The following is a 17,606-nucleotide window of genomic DNA, read 5'->3' on the forward strand; positions in this document are numbered from 1 at the left end:
CTAAGCTAAATAAAAATCATCATGAGCAGAGTTTACTGAATGGGAAGTCATATTTGTGGCCTAGCATTTTATTCTGGGAAGGCTTGCCAGAGGAGATCCATCTTAATGGCCTTTTTAAAGCTCTCTAGATTGGTGATTTGACGGATCTCGTCCGGCAGGCCATTCCATAAGTTGGGAGCGGCTGCAGAGAATGTCCTCTGGGAGGTCACCGTCAACCTGGTCTTTAAGGGCTGTAATAAATTCTTCCCAGAGGACCTGAGGGTACGGGGCGGATTATATGGAAGCAGGCGATCCCTTAGATAGGGTGGGCCCAAGCCATGTAGGGCTTTAAGGGTGATAACCAACACCTTGTACTGTGCTCGGAAACTGATAGGCAGCCAGTGGAGTGACTTTAATATTGGTGTTATATGGTCAATCCTTGCTGTTCCTGTGACCAACCTGGCTGCCATATTCTGTACCAACTGGAGTTTCCAGACTAGGCACAAGGGTAACCCCATGTAGAGCGCATTGCAAAAATCAAGTCTTGAGGTTACTAGTGCATGTACTATAGTTTCGAGGTCACCCTGTTCCAGGAAAGGGCGCAGCTGGCGTATCAGCCGAACCTGATAACAGGCACTCTTGACCGTCACATTCACCTGATTCCTCATCTGAAGCGATGGGTCAAGAAGCACCCCCCAGATATCGAACACAGTCCTTTGAGGGGAGCGTGAGCCCCTCTAGGACTGGAGGTTGCAGCCCACTACCGCAAGTACCTCCGTTTTGTCTGGATTCAACTTGAGCTTGTTTTCCTTCATCCAATCCATTACTGCCTGAAGACACTGGTTGAGGGGAGAGATGCAATCTGTCGTTGTCACTGATGACCGGGACACGGAGAAGTATATTTGGGTGTCATCAGCATATTGATAACACCTGGCCCCATATTCATGGATGATTTCTCCCAGCGGCTTCATATAGATGTTAAATAGCATCGGGGACAGGATGGCGCCTTGAGGGACACCACAATTAAGCTCTGTTTTTGAAGAGCGATTGTCCCCGAGCATCACCCTCTGGAACCTGCCCGAGAGGAAGGAGCGGAACCACTGCAACACAGTGCCTCCAATTCCTAACTCTCTCAGGCATTCCAGAAGGATATCGTGATCTACTGTATCAAATGCCGCTGAGAGGTCCAGCAACACCAACAGGGTCACGTTCCCGCTGTTGATGGCTAGACGAAGGTCATCAGTTAAAGCGACCATGGCAGTCTCCACCCCATACCCGGTCCTGAAGCCCGTTTGAAATGGATCAAGAAAATCGGCTTCATCCAAGACCACTTGGAGCTGAAGAGCAATTGCCCTCTCGATCACCTTGCTCAGAAATGGCAGATGAGAAACATAATTTTTCATCTCCAGGGGGTCCAGGGAGGGTTTTTTCAAGAGCGGTCTAATGATCGCTTCTTTCAAAGTGGATAGTATATGGCCCTCCCCAAGGGAAGCATTGATGATACATCTAAGAAGTGCCACCAATGCCTCACCCCCCTGTATGACCAGCCATGATGGGCAGGGATAAAGAGGACATGTTCTCTTTTTTACCTTTCTAAGGATCTTGTCCATGTCATCAGTACTCACAGCCATGTAGCCATGCAAGACTCTTTGGAGAGGCTTATTTCCATTTCTAAGATTAGATGTTTGTTTCACAGCTAATTCTTTGTGTGTACAGTTAGACTGGGTTCTCAGTTAGACTTGTACAGTTAGACTGGGACAGAATACAAATGGGACATAGAAGGTCTGTAACATAACAAGCTAGTATTGTATAGTAGAAAAGTGCAGTTTTCTCTGTGGTTTAAATACAAATGGAAGCACCCCTCATTTCCTCAGTGTGATGGAACATATGTCTATGTGGTGAGTGTCGCTGCAATCATGTTTCATTAAATGAGAGTGGTGAGCATTGGTAGAAAAAAAATCAGCTGATCCATTACTCTTCCAAACACTGGGGGTCACATTTTTCCAGAGTTTTCCTCCTTTACTGATACTATGGATCCTGGAGAAAATTTCTACAGGAACAATGTGCTCTCTGGCCCTTTGGAGAAAGTGATAGTACTTTGCTTCCCATGAAACCCACTGAGTGACCTTCGGCAAATCACACTGTCTCAGCCTCAGAGGATGACAATGGCAACCCCCTTCTGAAAAAAACTCCCCCCCCCCAAAAAAAAAACCATAATAAGTTCATTTTAGGTTTGCCATAGGTGGTAAACAACTTGTAGGCACACAACAACAACAACAACAACAACAACAAGCTCATAACTAAAAAAAACCAGGCTGCTGGCACAGGGAGTAGACTAGTAGGTGGGCTAGTTCACCTACTGTTTATTGGATACAAGTGAAGATTCCTTGCTTTACCACATATTCCAGTATGAAGATGGCTTCATTTCTCTTGCTGCGTTTCCCTGTCAAGCAGAGATTTTGCCATGTGGTTTAGAGATTTGTGTGTCTCTGGGACAGTCCAGAGAGAGGAACACATTTTGGGATTTTTCCACATCCTGAAGCCCTTTTGAACTGTGTATGGACCTTGGAACAAAGCCAACAGAAGGGCTTGAGCCTCTTCCCCAAAAACTAGCTTAGGGAAATGAGGCCCCCTGAAATGATCTGGAAAAAACTGGACCAGCAGGACTTCTGGGTAATTGAGCCTCCTCAGGGATTATCAATCAGAAGTGTACTAAATAATTTAGCATTAAGAAATATAGGAGCAACTATTGTAGTTGAACTCTCCTGGGTATATCGAAGGCTGCCTGCAATCTATCCATCCTATGCACACTTACTTGGGAACAAATTGCACTGAAAACGTAGAAGGCACTTTGATGTACATACTGTGTATATATTCTATGTACATATTGAACTTGTAGGAGTCTTCATATTTAAGGGTGCTGGCATGATAATGGGTGGGAAGAGTAATTTGCCCTCTCCCTGCAAGAACGTACCTGCAAGAAGGCAAAATTATTAAGAATCTGCCTACCAGTGATGAGCCCCACTCCTTAAAAACTGTTCTGGGGGCCTGGAAGTGCACACCTCCTGTGTTTAGCTTCCAGGATCAGATGAATCTGTTGTCTTTAGGGTATTTAGACAGCATACTACAATACTGTAATTGACAATGACGCCAGGAGCAGAGGGCATTGCTTTTGTGGCTAGGTTGACTTCTTGCCAGCTGGAATGTTTTCTAGTGTATCCAAACTATTTTGGAATGCCGACTTACAGAATGAGTTGGATTTGCAGCAGTGCCAAAGTTCTGGTAGAGGGTTCACCAGTTGCCAAGTTCAGATGGGAGAAAGAATGACACACACATACACACAACACCTGCAAGGTATAAATGTCTGATCATAGTGAAGCTTCTGAAGGGAGGAAGGAAGGAAGCTGTGTTAAGATGGCCTCATTAAATGTCCCAGTGATCCTAGATCAGTCTGGTCTTCTTCTGCCTCAAACATGTCCCAAGGTGTCAGCTTCTTTACTGTGGCGAGCTTCCCATTTTAAGACTTGTTTTCCCTAGATGGGTGCATGGGGCAGGGGACCTTGGTTTTTATGCTCAGTAGCAAGCCAAGGAATGCAGACTCCACTGCAGGGTGATTCATTATCAAGCAGAATGAACTCACTCTGAGCTCTAACAATGGAGGGATACAGAAGCCTAACAAGATGGAGGTTGAACTGCTGCAATACACTTCATCATGCATTTAGATAAGATTGCTGGTGGTAGCGACTGCAGTGCCTAAAGAAGTTCACCTAATGCCTCCTAAGGAACCTGAGGTCTCACTGATGGAGTGATTCCTTCTCACTGAAGGGGGCATCCTGAGAATCTCCTGAATGATAAAAGCCACTTTTGAGATACCATCAGTTTGTGTGCACATTTAAAGCCCTGTGGAATTGCAGAGGTTCATTGCCCTATTAACCTCAGGTCACTCTCCCTTTGCCATTCCCATTCTGAAGGTAACCCAGCTGAGAGAAATAGGGTAGCCTGTTACTATTTGCCTGACAATTTCTCCATCAAGCCTGATGTTAGAGCATTTTGATTCCACTTTAATTGCCATGACTGAAACAGTAGCATTCTAGAATTTGTAGTTTAAGAATGCACCAGAGGTCTGGCAGAGAATTCAAACTACCTCACGAAACCACAAATCCCAGGATTCCCTAGAATGGAATTATGTCAATTAAAGTAATATCACATTGGCATAAGTGTGTAATGTGAAAGAGCATTAGAATGTAGCCATTAACCTTTTGATCTCTAGGAGGGAAGACAGGAAACTGAACATGACATTTTCAGAGTTACAGCACAATACAGCACACAGAGACCTTTCTTATCTGGCTGTCTAGAACTAGCCAAGGCAACCAGGGAAGGTCTACTGTCCTGACCAATTTTAAGTCCTGAATACCACTGAAGTGGCCTCTTCTTCTATTTCTGACTTCCAAACCAAACATAAACTCTACACACACACACACACACACACACACACACACAGAGAGAGAGAGAGAGAGAGAGAGAGAGAGAGAGAGATGACTTGTTCTTCTATGCTGTCTTGCTGGGATTGTTTAAAACAAGCACACATTCTTCTGGGGTTTTTACTACCAACTACATTCACATACTGTTTTAACATTTATTTATCCCTAGCCTTGGTTTAGAGTTGCTAGTTGCTTAGCAAATGAGCCCAAACAGACAAATTGAGATAGTTCAGTTTTATTTGGAATGTAGTTAAAACTACAAATTTCCATCACCGAAGTTCTCATTGAATGAATTGTATCACCATGAATATTTGAATTTTAAGCATCCTCTGTCTCATCTGCTAGCAATGGCTTGGTCATACAGATTTTAATAAACCCCTAGATTGTACTGCAGCCTGTGAAGAGCTGGCTTGAGATATTTAGGAAGTGAAGCATTAAGTTTAAAATTCTTCTGTCTTTATTTGAAGTTTGATGGAAGGCAGCGCCAGGAATATAGCAATCCATCTGCTTCCCTTATTTCTTTGGAGGCCCATAAAATATTCATTTCTCTTCACACAGCAGCTTCAGTATACCTCTGGAAGTCTGAATTGGATTAACTCCAGTATGTGTGCACATACACATTTCTGTGCAGTTTGCTGAATCAACAGAACCAAGTTGTCTGCACATTGCAGCATATCCTCAGACCACTATCCTATCCTTTCCTTGTTTATGAATTTACTTGCATCTGCTCTGTGGCAAATATATATGAAATACACACAAAGACACACAAACAAACATTGGTATGCAAGACCACGAATGGGGCAGCCTAGGATTTTACTTCCTTTGGTTTGGTCTTCCTGTCCTGCACTTCACTGGATTGGGTTATAATAGGAAAATTGGCAATCCTGTACTTGTGTGGCTTATGTCTAGAGAAAAGATTTAGGTTTTTCCCTGGCTCTTTTAGCATGTCTGTTTGCAGATATCAGGAGACATGCTTTCCGACATGGCAAGAACAAAGATATTTTGATACTGAATTCATAGTAATAGGAGCTATGAATGATTTATTGGCTGGCTATTCCAGAAAATAGAGGTGAAAAGTGCAGTTCCAAAGGTTACCTGGATCTCTCTCTCTCTCTCTCTCCCTCACTGGCCTGCATTGCAATTCCAGTGCAGGCCAATATGTTGTAGCCTCATGGCCCCTTGGGTCTATTTCAGTAGTTTTCTCTAGCTCTTCATTAATCATTTGCCTTACATTTCTCTTACTTCCTGCCTGCTCTTGGTTGAAGCCAATACAGCAATTCTGGAAACCACCCCCTCCCCAATTTAACAGTGAAGTAAAACTGTATAGTTAGCTAGAGCATGATTTCAATGAGGATATTTATATGGTTGCCTGTAAACTTAACCAGATGTGTTTAAATTCTTGGAGTCCTTTCCCCCCTTGTGTTTCTTTTAGACCATGAGTATGCATGTGCCTTAGCATCCTTTTGAATCCTGTGCTATGAAACACATAATGAAAAGACCTTACTTTCACAGACATCTTCTCTAACCTGGACTCTCCAGATGTTTTCGTATAGGAAATATAGGCTGTATGAAAGAGATCAGTATACTGTATATCAGTTGCTGCCTTCTGTTTGTGATGTTCATTTCATATGGGGTTTGAAAATACATGACAACATGCTTGTTACTAGCTCAGGTGAAATAAGTGCAGTTTCTCCTTTTGCGCCCCCCCCCCCCATGTCAGCCATCCTTTCTGTCCAAAACAACCTCCCATGTCAAGGCCAGCCCGAGTGAAACAGGCCAGCATTTTCTATCCATCCCATTCTTGCTGCTTCTCATCCTACTAAGCGCACTTGTCTTTCTGATGGCCGAGAGAGAGAGAGAGAGAGAGAGGAGGAGGAGCTGGAGGGTGTACATTATAGGGACCTGAAAACATATCCAGGGGTAGCCATATTGGCCATGTAACAAAGTAGAATAACATCCAAAATCCACAAGGCAATGATACCTTTATGGGGCCAACCAAAATGCACAATATACATGTTGCAAAATTTTGATGGCCCACAGGCTTCTTCATCAGGCAAATATGTTAAAAATCATACAGAAGAAAGAAAATTATGATGATGTTAGAGTCACAGTCCTACATTTTGTCAAAATGTGTTATTGTTGCTGATTATGATGATGATGAAGAAGCTGGAGGAGCTTCAAAAGCTTACAAAATGTATTTTGTGCATTTTGGTTGGTCCAATAAAGATATCACTGTATTTTGGATTTTTGATGTTATTATAGAGTCCTGTTACACTTATATCCTGATTCTTAGCTATCTGCTGGCTGCTGCATAAACAGAATGTTGGACTGGATAGACTTTTTGTCTGACCCAGCAGCATGGCTTTTGCTGTGTTCTTACTGGGCTAATATTTAGAAATGATTCTGCAATAGCTTCCACTTTAGATTTTAAAAAGTAGCTGTATCATTCCCTTGGTGGATGGGAACTCTGTGACCTGGGTTTCCTGTGTCCTGCATAAAAACTAACCACTGTGACAATCATCCGCAAAAGCTGTTATCTAAACAACACAAACTCACTGGTTTCCTTTTTTTTTTATTTTTTACCTTTGCATATTTCAGTTTTGACTGAAATTTGAAGCTGCAAGTGATGGCTTTATCTTTGTAAATGAACCAGTAATTGTCCTTGTCAATACCTTTTCAGTACTGCTGTACTTGTTTTCAGTACTGTATCTCATCTGGCTGGGGGGAAATGATCCATGAAGGTATGTGTCAATCTTTTCAGAACTATTAGGTGCAATTTTCTCTTTTTTGCACTAACTAGATTTGTTATACAGCTAGTGGCCTGGGCTGATTCAAGGAAAGAAAATAAGGCGTAGAAGATTAGAGGTCATTTTAAAATCTTGAAGATGGAGGCTCTCTCTCTCTCTCTCTCTAATATTCCTTTGCCAACAGATAGGGAACTGAACTAGAAAACAAGAGGGAGCTCCCAGTATGCATGTGAAGGCCAAGTATCCAAATGTCTAATGGCAGATGGTGACAGATTTTCCCAAACAGACCAATGTGGCCTAAGCATGCTAAACATGCTCAGGGAACATCTGGGATCCTGGAATGTTGAGAGTCAATTGGAAAAGAAAAAATGTAAGACAAGAGAGGAAAATTGAATTGTTCCACTTCAGTCACTAGAACTTGTAGTATTTCAAAAGATCTCATCTCATCTCATGTTAGTAGGATATAACACAGCATTTAGTTGTGTTTTTTCCCTTGAAGAAATTCTATAAGACTAGGACTGGATATGCCTTACAGAAATAATGCAGTTTGACACCACTTTGGTGGGCATGGCTCAGTGCTTTGTAATCCTGGGATTTGTAATCTGTTGTGGCACCAGAGTGCTCTGACAAAGAAGGCTAAATATTTCACAAAACCACAAATCCCAGAATTCCATCGAATTGAGCCATGGATTTGGGGCAGTTTTGTTGTTGTTGTTGTGTGCTGTTAAAGTGGTGCCAAACTGCATTATTTCTGCAGGGCGGATGCAGCCTAGGGCAGGTGTGTATGCACCTTCAAGTTGCCTGTCAACTGATGGCAACCCCTTTAATTTCATAAGGTTTTCATAGGCAAGGAATCCACAGAGGTAGTTTTGCCAGTTTCTTTCTCTGAAGTATAGCCTGCAGCAACTGGTATTCATTGGTGGCTTCCCATTTAAGTATTGATCAGAACTGACCCTGCTTAGCTTCCAAAATCAGATGGAATCTTTTGCCTTTAGGGTATTTAGACAGTTATACTGGGGGGGGGGGGAGTGGGAGGTTTGGTTGCCTCCCCCTCTACTTTCTTTCTGATGGCAAGTAAAGACCTTTTTTATTTAGGCAGGGCCTTGGTTCTTAAATCATATTGCAGAAGGGTATTGTTAGTTTTGTTTTGTTTTTTGTAGTGTCCTGTGCTTTTATCTTTTAAACTATATTTCAAATTTGATTTGAATTGTTTTAACTATGTGGTTTTAAAACAGAAAAGTTTGCTTATTTTTTTTAAAAAAAACTTTTGCATAATAAGATCTTAGCTGAACTGTGTTTTGAATTAGTGCAAACTGCTTCCAGTCCTGCGCAGGGTGGAATACAAGATATATTTATATTAAATATAAACAAACAAACAAAAAATTTCCTAATTGTCAGTCAGTATGGTGCAAAAGAACCAGTGTAGTGTAGTGGTTTGAATGTTGGACTACAACTAGAGACCAGGGTTCAAATCCTCACTTTGCCATGGAATCCCACTGGGTGACCTTGGACAAGTCAAGTTGTTTGAGCCTCAGAGGAAGGAAAAGCAAACCCCCTCTGAACAAATCTTGCTAAGAAAACCCCATGACAGGTTCGCCTTAGGGTTGCTGTATGTTGAAAATATCTTGAAGGTCCACAACAACAATGGTACAAAGTTTAATTTTTATGTTGGGTTGAGAAGAATAGGTTCAGTAGTGAAATATCCTTAGGAAAATCACTAGATCCAATACTAGACTGGATTGACTGAACATAGAGCTCATTGAGATGTGAAAAGTTATTATCACTTTAGTCTTATTTATTTTAATGGGAACTGAGTGCTATTAGCTCAGGCTGAGTCCAGCCTACTATCTGTCAAACTAAGTCAAGAATGTGTTGCCTACAGTATGGCTGGAAATTACAGGAATTGTAGTCCATTGCACCTGACCTGAGGTAAAGAGGTACTGATTAAAACTAATATTTTAGCCACCCTTGTGACTTCTTAAAGCATGGAAGGAATGTAAATGTAACCTGGGCAAACACAGTGGAAACCTTCTCCTATCTGGAGTTAAGAATATCAGGTGGAACCTTGTGGGAAAAGGTTCATATGTCTCGTTCTTGTTGAAAATCTCATTGAAACAAACCTCTCTTCTATTGCAGGGAAACATAATCCTGGGAGAAATACAAATTGGAGGGATTTCACTAAAACAGAATTTCTGTGTTGCAACATGAATGGATTTGGGGCAGTTTTGTTGTTCTTGTGTACCTTCAGATTGTTTCTGACTTATGGCACCTCTAAAGTCAACCTGTTATGGAGGTTTCTTGGCAATATTTGTTTAGAGGGCATTTGCTTTTGCCTCCCTCTGAGGCTGAGAGGGTATGACTTAAGCAGAGTTACCCATACCCATGGGTTTCCATACCTGAGTGGGTATTTGAATTCTGGTCTCCAGAGTCTTAATCTAATGCTCAATCCACTGCTAATAACAGGAGTTTGTGTTAAAGGAGAAAAAGTTTTAAAACAAAGTTGAAAGGGGCAGAAATCACACAGGCTATGACCAAATCTATCTTCCATTTTTAAACTAAGGGGCTGAACAGACCAGCCAAAAAGGCCAGTATTGGGATGGAGTAGAGGCATGGTGACCACATGCCACCCATCCCGCCTCTGCCCCCAAGCTGCCATCATGCCACCCACCTGACCAGAAGGTGGGCAGAACTGTGATGCTCCAACAGTGCAGCAACCAGATGCCACACAGTGCAGGAACGCAGAAGAGCTGCAAGGGCGGTGAAAGAAGCATTTCTTTTCCTGCCCAAAAAGGACCAGCCCCAATTGGGCCGCAGCATGTGGTTGCTGCAGACCCTATCTGGCGCTGAAAGGGGAGGCACAGATTCATTCCTTCAAGCAGTCTGTTTTGCCCCTAAATTAAAGGTCGCTCAGTCCCTGTTTCTTCATAAAGTTTAAGCTGTCTTGTGTACATGAGGAAGATTAAATGAAAGAGTTGACGGTATGTTGATAGGCATGTTCAATTGCCATTATGGGGCACTTTGTATGGTGCCCCACATAAGATATTAAATCCTTCCAAATGTTTACTGTTGTGGGAACAAGGCAAAATCAATCTTATGAGACTTTCTGCAACAGTGACTGAGTTCTTGCGATCTTTGTGTGTCTAACCAAATGATATTTGAACGGAACTTGAATGTATACACTGTACAAGCCAACAGTGGGGTGATTTTAGCTATGCAATAGCATGGTTTCTGATATCTGTGTCCTCTGCTGCCTTTCAGGTCAGAGTGGCTTGGGAAAATCCACACTAATCAACACTCTCTTCAAATCGAAAATCAGCCGTAAATCTGTGCAGCCAAGTACTGAAGAGCGAATCCCCAAGACAATTGAAATAAAGTCCATCACACATGGTGAGTTTTGCCAAGAGATTGTGAGGTTGTTGCTTTTGAGTCAGGGGGGATGCTCAGAATCTCAACAGCCTGGAGACAGGGTGGAAGACTAAGAGAATGGGCAATTCCTTTGGGTCCTTAGAACAGCAGATTTTAGAAACTCTTTAAATGTCTGTATGATCCCTTTTGTCCATTTACTGAAGGTGTTTGACTGGGGGGGGGGATCTTCTCCACAGGATTCATCTAGGGTGACATCTTGCTACCTACCTTCTTCAACTTTTGTTTCAGATATTGAGGAAAAGGGTGTGCGTATGAAGCTCACAGTCATTGACACCCCAGGATTTGGAGACCATATCAACAATGAGAACTGGTAAGTAATAATTAAATGGATATCTCAGAGGCCACTTTGTATGCTGGGAGTATGTGTGTAAATAATAATAATAATAAAATTTATTTGTATCCCGCCCCTCTGAGAACAATCGGGGCGGCTAACAAAGTTAAAAATACAGAACATATAAAATCCCTAATATCCTCCCTTCCTTAAAAAAGTATTAAATCCAATACAGTATTTAAAAAGGCACAAAACAAAAAATACACAAACAGACATACAGGTTAAAAACTGACCAAAAAGTCGGCAACATCACACCCGCAAACAATCAGTGGGAGCAGCAGTATCTTTCCCAGATGTTCTTCTAAGGCCGGGTTCTCTATTCTGGGAAGGCCTGCCGGAAGAGATGAATGCTGCGAATCAGACAAAAGTAGGCTGGCAACTGAGTCCTGGTCTCTTAAAGCCAAGTACTGAGTGGAAAAAATTCAAAAGATGAATTAGTGTCTTCCTAGGAAGCCTGCCTGGTACTAAAATGAGTGATGTTAGTAAGTTTGTTGGTGATTTCTGGTTATTCTGGATAACAAATCTAAAGCAGAATGTAAGCTAGCTCAAAATAATAGCTTAGTAAAACAGGAGATATACATTAGATAAGATATGAATTCTCCTTTTGCTTTCACATGCATGAGATCCAGCATGGGGTAGTAGTTTGAGTGTTGGACTGTGACCCTGGAGAGCAGCGTTTGAGTCCCCACTTGGCCATGGAAACCCATTGGGTGGCCTTGGGCAAATCACAGCCTCAGAGGATGGCAATGGCAAACTCCCTTTGAAAAAACATGCAAAAAGACTTAGGGTCACCATAAGTCATAAATGACTTGAAGGCATATAAGAACAACAGCAACAACTCCTCCTCATGCCTCTCCTTTCTTCTTCCCTTCACAGCATACAGAAACAAATATTGTCTCAAATTCACCATAGTTCTCAATTTCATTTATACCAGAAAGCTAACATTTTTAGCTTCAGAACAAGCCATATTATAAAATGCTAGTATGGATATGGCTTAATATCCTGACTTGTTCTAATTCTAAATAACCATGATTTTTCACTTAAAAGGTAAGAAGAAATTTTGTTAATTAGAAACTTCCTAGTTTAACCATGGTTTGCATGAAGGAGTTGCATGAGTTGGGGAAAGTCTTGTTTATATCTCTGCTTATTAAGCCATGATATAATCACACAAAAGCAGCCTGTGGAGAGCACCCAAAATAAAAGCAGGTAGATGTCAGTATTGCATATTAAAGTGTGTGTGTGTGTTTTATGAAGCATGCTACATAGATACTGCTCCTCCCTTTACATACATGCTTTTCCTTGTTCAGTTGGCAACCCATTATGAAGTTCATCAATGACCAATATGAGAAGTACCTGCAAGAAGAGCTCAATATTAACCGGAAGAAGCGGATACCAGATAGCAGAGTCCACTGCTGTATATACTTCATCCCTGCCACTGGCCATTCGTATGTATACTCTTCATTCTTTTTTTCTGTAAAGAAAAAAAATTGTTCATGTATCAAAGTCCAGATATGTACTCATCTGCCCTACTTCCCCTACCAAATTGGCTTGCTATCACTTTTTTATGCTGCATTCTCACAAGTTAGGGCTTCTTTTGTAGGTTGTGATTCAAGCAGAGATATGGTGTAATGGCTAGAATGTTGTACTACTGAGAGCTGAGTTCAAATCCCACCCACTGACAATGATATCGGGTGACTTTAGGACACTTTGGCATGTTCCGGACGGGCCTTATGGGGTGCCGTCGTTACGCACAAGGGGCGGCACTTCCTGATGCACCTTGCCCCTCGCACGTAACGACAATGTCAAAATGGCGGCACCGCATACAGATGGGCGCTGACATTTTGACATCGCACAAGCGCAGCGTCCAGACATCACGCACCAGAAGTGGTGCTGCGAGTGCACGCCTCGCGCCTTGCGGTGCCTCTTCCGGGGCACAGGAAGAAGCACCATTTTGGTGTTTCTTTGTTGCTGCGCCCGGGAACCGTGCGGTTTGGCTGCTGCGGTTCCCGGACACAGCAACCGGCAGCAGCGTGAGACCTCCCATTTTGGGCGGTCTGTAACGCGCCAACAGTTACTATTTTTAGTTACTTTAGAACTTTAGTTACTATTTGTCAAGATAACCTACCTTAGCATATACCCGTGACGGTGAACCTATGGCATATGTGTCACAGGTGGCACATGATGCCATTTCGCCAGTCACGGGGGAAGGAAAGAAGAGGAACAGGCACGCTCGCACCCGTGGCTCCTCACCCCGGGTGTTTCCCAGCCTCCAGCTGCCTCTCTAAGGCATCTAGAGGCCAGGAAACAGGTTCTGGCGGGCAGGACCCACAGGTGCGTGCCTCTGGCTCTTCCTCCATGGTGTTTTACAGCCTCCAGCTGTCTTTCTGAGGCAGCTAGAGGTGGGGAAATAACATTGGATTGAGAAGGGGAGTAAGTAGTGTTCAATGGGGAGTTTCCCCCCCTGGAAAGAGAAGCCTTGCAGATTGGACTGGGGAGAGAAGCAAGTGGTGTTAATTGGAGATTTTCTTCCCTGGGAAGAGAAGCATTGAAGATCAGACTGGGAACCTCTTTCACACAGAGAAAAACATGGGCATCAGCTTGCTTGTTTTAGGTAGTACTAGTGTATTGACCTGTATATAAGTTGACCCAAGATTTTAAGGTCAATTTTGGAGCATAAATTTTTCGACTTATCGAGTATATACAGTATGTATAGGTATGGCTGTGAATCAAAATCAAAAACAAAATTCCAGTAGGATGAACTGATCCAAAGTTTATCTCTGGAACTAGTCAGATCCAACAAGTTGGCACATTCAGTCTCTCATTTCAAGCAAATCTTATATTCTTTTGAGCACTCTTATCATATACCCCCATATGGGGTGCATGTGCACACGTGTATGCCTTTTCACTTAGGACCATGGCTATAATGCTGATTCTGAGTTTGTTTGGTAAAGATCCTATTCAATAGGCAGGCCCTTCTTGTGAACCAGTGTACAGTGGTACCTCGGGATACGAATTACCCAGGTTACGAAATTTTCGGGATACGAAAAAATGTAATAGAAAATAATTGTTCCGGGTTACGAATGTTTTTTCGGGTTACGAAAAAACTTCGGCGCTATTTTAAACGGAACCGCGGCTTTTCCCCATTAGCGCCTATGGCATTTCAGCTTACGAAGGCTTTTCGGGTTACGAAAGCGGCCGCGGAACGAATTAATTTCGTAACCCGAGGCCCCACTGTAATTATAACTTCTGTTTCTCACATACACAGCCACTGAAACATTAGCTTGCCTGACCGAGACCTTCTAATGGCATCCTGCAGTTTGCCTCTCACCCAGCTGCTTCCATGGTAGATGGTGCCTAGAAGTCTGCCTGGTGTATTCCCCTTCTCCCAAGAACATGTGTTTCCAATAGAAGAAATGGTTTTGAAGCTATGAGACACTCCATTATTGACTTTCATGTCTCTGCAGTTGCTTTTGGCTACAAGTAGCATGATACCCCTGCTGGGGGTTAGAACTAGGTGTTCCCTTGGCTCCTGCCACAGACAGCTTCTTCTGGGGCTGTTGGTTTCTGATCCTGATGTCAAAATGAACATTCAGATCTGTAGATGGAGGAAGACAAAGCCAGCAAGCCTTAATTAAGACTTAAGTTGCAGTTTTCCAGCTGGGTGAGGAGGGGTGAGGTAGAGTTTGGAGCAGAAGAGAAATTTTAGCAGAAAGCAACAAGGAACTGTCCCTCTCCCCTAGCCTCTCCCCCTCCCCCACCCAAAAGCATATGCTGATGGTTATCATTGTCCTAGAAATTCCTTTGGCTTGTCATATCACTCCCACTTCAGTGCCAGCAATTTAGTGATAGAAATGAATTCTAAGCTTGGCTATTTTTGCCTTTCACAGAACTTTTCAGATGTAAAAACAGTGCTCTTTGATTCCTTGTAACAGAGCTGGATCATTTTCAGGGAATACTAGGTTTGCATTGTCTGATACTGGGTGAAATTCTATATCCTTGTGGGCTATTGACAGAAAGAAGTCAGGAAGAGGAGAGGATTTGTCCGTGCATTGTTATGCTTTCCTTCTTGACAGATTTGCTCTCCCCCTTACCAGAGAGCCTTCCCCTTGGGTCTCAAAGGATCTATGTTAGTTGCCCACATGTAACAAAATGAGCTCCCTGATCCATGTGCCAGCTGCAGACAGGTCCAGGATTGGGTAACTTTGATGTGCCCCATTATTTCCTGGCCAGAATGCTCTTGCCATCACACTTGGGTTGTGTTGGTTTCCCGTGCCTTCTACCTTCCCTCACCAGGGTGAATATGAAAACACTCAAGTGAGGAAAGAGTGTTCCATCTTTGACCCTGCATCCCTAAATCAGGTGTGTAATTCATGTAAAGATATGCATTTTTTCCTCTAGATACTGTTTTGCATGTACCCCAGGCTTTACATGTTGGGAAAGTCACAGATCTTTATAAATGGTGAGGCTCCATGTGGGAGGCTTTGGGGGAAACAGAAACCTGACCCTACTTCCACCTACCTTTGGGTTATTTTTTTTGAAATAAGATAAAAGAGAGGGACAAGCAGCAATGCTTGTGTATGTGTATGCACACAAAATGCAGTATTTTTGTTGACCTTGGTTGTGGTCATTGGTTTATTGCTTGGTGTGTTTAACCATTTTTTTTAATGGAAGCCTCTTAGTGCAACCAAATTCACATTTTGTTTTCATGGTCTTCCCTATTAAATGATGGGGATGTTCCTGTTGTGTGCTTGTTAGAAGAGAAGAGCTTAGCCACATCCCAAGAGTGTGAACAGTTCATTCTTCCTAATTTAAAAACCACATGTTTGTGGTTCCACTGCATAGAAAGTATCCCGTACCAGATGCCTATTCCATAGGGTCTCCTGCTTCAAAAATACCAAAGCTCCTAACCCACACTGAGTTATGAAGCATGAAAATACATGAGCAGTAATTTATTATAATGTACACAAACCGGAAGGCATTTTTATGGGTCTTCCCTAGGCAGAAAACTACTATATATAGTGAAAGAGCAAATATATCAGTGGATTATGATAATAATAAATAAATACAGGTTTCTACACACACATCTTGAAATGCCAATAAGCTTCAAATATGTCCGACATTTCTCCCTATTCTAATTAAGCCACCCATGGGTCCTGGCTCTTTCCCTGTGAAGCACATGCATTTTTTACACACTGCCTGTATTAGCATATTATACATCAGGCTTCAGTGCCTTTGGGACATGGACTTCAGCTTGAAATGAGCACTGTTTTCTAGGCTGATAAAATTTGGATAAAATTCAATTCAGCTCAAGTCTCTCTCTATGTGTGTCTGTCTGTCTCTCTCTCTCTCACTCTTTCAGTAGTCATAAATATTTATCATATACTGAGTCAGGCATGCACAGGAAAGCTCCAAGTAGCTTTTATGAACCTTTTGAATCCCTTACTCAAATCTGTAAGGCAGTTCTATTGTCCCATCTCATTACAGCCCAAGTTTGATGGGTTGTTTGCTTGATTTTGAAATTGGACTGGATATAGTATTTTTTTTAAAGCCTCTCTCATTTTATCTTTTTCTAAAGCAGAACTTTATGTAAATCATTTTTGGCAGTTGCAGTAGTTTAATCCTTTTGTAGGGAGAAGTTGTCCTTCTTTCTCTCTCTCTCCCCAGCATGAACCATACTTCTGACCATCCTAGGTAGTAATACAGCAAGTATTCAACACCCTACTAGAAAATTCCCAGTTGGTTCTGAAAAGAGGCTATAAATTAGGACATTTTCCTAACTCATTAGCTCTCTTTGTCTTTGTACATTACTGTGTATGGCTGTGGGCTCATCTAGATTGCCAATAATACAAGTTCTATTTGAGGATTTGACACCTTGTAATACCAGTGTGGCATAGTGGTTTGAATGTTGGACTGTGACTCTGGAGACCAGGGTTCAACAACACACACAGTGTCAGTTGTCATAGTGGTTTGGGTGTTGGACTGTGATATGACTCTGGAGACCAGGGTTTGGATCCCCACTCAGCCATGGAAACCCACTGGGTGACCTATGGCAAGTCACATTCTGTCAGCCTCAAAGAAAGACAATAACAAAGCACCTCTGAACAAATCTTGCTAGGAAAACCCTTAGGGTCACCATAAGTTGAAAAGGACTTGAAGGCACACAACACACACACACACAATGCTTTGCTATGGTTAATTCCACTCTGGAGGATGCTAGGTCACCTACCCCTTATCTAGCATCATGACATTAAGTCAGTCTGCATTGTTATATGTTACGCTTTTGTAATATGTATGGACGTGGCTGGATATTCTGCTAACCTTCTGTAACTGTTGCACAGCATAAATAGTAAGTTGTAGATATGGAGAGAATAGCATCACTAATGAGAAAGTGAGCACATTGACCAAAAATAGTGTTTCAATGGCCTGCACTGGTACCTGCTTTGTTTCACCTTCTGTTGTCATTTTATTCAAATCATACAGAACACAAAATTCCTCCTCAGTAAAATTTCCTTTCAGAGAAAATAAGTAATGTGGATGGATATTATTGGCTTGATTTTTTTTCCCTGTCAAAAATGGCCTTATCTCAATAAGGTTAATTTGAAACATATGATTCTCTTCAGGCTTTTAAGTTAACTTCATTTC

General features: G+C 42.2%; 1 protein-coding gene and 1 long non-coding RNA gene across 6 annotated transcripts in view; one reads left to right on the forward strand and one right to left on the reverse strand.

Moving 5' to 3' along the window:
• The window catches only part of SEPTIN9 (septin 9), a 337,055-nt gene that overhangs the window by 302,050 nt on the left and 17,399 nt on the right, over positions 1-17,606 (forward strand). For all 5 annotated transcript variants that reach the window (XM_042448795.1, XM_042448797.1, XM_042448796.1 and 2 more), the window contains 3 exons: positions 10,466-10,594; positions 10,862-10,943; positions 12,272-12,409. In XM_042448795.1, coding sequence (XP_042304729.1) covers positions 10,466-10,594; positions 10,862-10,943; positions 12,272-12,409 — 349 coding nt within the window. The remainder of the gene's footprint in view (positions 1-10,465; positions 10,595-10,861; positions 10,944-12,271; positions 12,410-17,606) is intronic.
• The window catches only part of LOC121921156, a 29,536-nt gene continuing 24,260 nt past the window's right edge, over positions 12,331-17,606 (reverse strand). The window contains exon 3 of the long non-coding RNA XR_006101858.1: positions 12,331-12,435. This is a non-coding gene — a long non-coding RNA (uncharacterized LOC121921156). The remainder of the gene's footprint in view (positions 12,436-17,606) is intronic.

Source organism: Sceloporus undulatus, chromosome 2 (genome assembly GCF_019175285.1).
Source record: "Sceloporus undulatus isolate JIND9_A2432 ecotype Alabama chromosome 2, SceUnd_v1.1, whole genome shotgun sequence".
NCBI lineage: Eukaryota > Metazoa > Chordata > Lepidosauria > Squamata > Phrynosomatidae > Sceloporus > Sceloporus undulatus.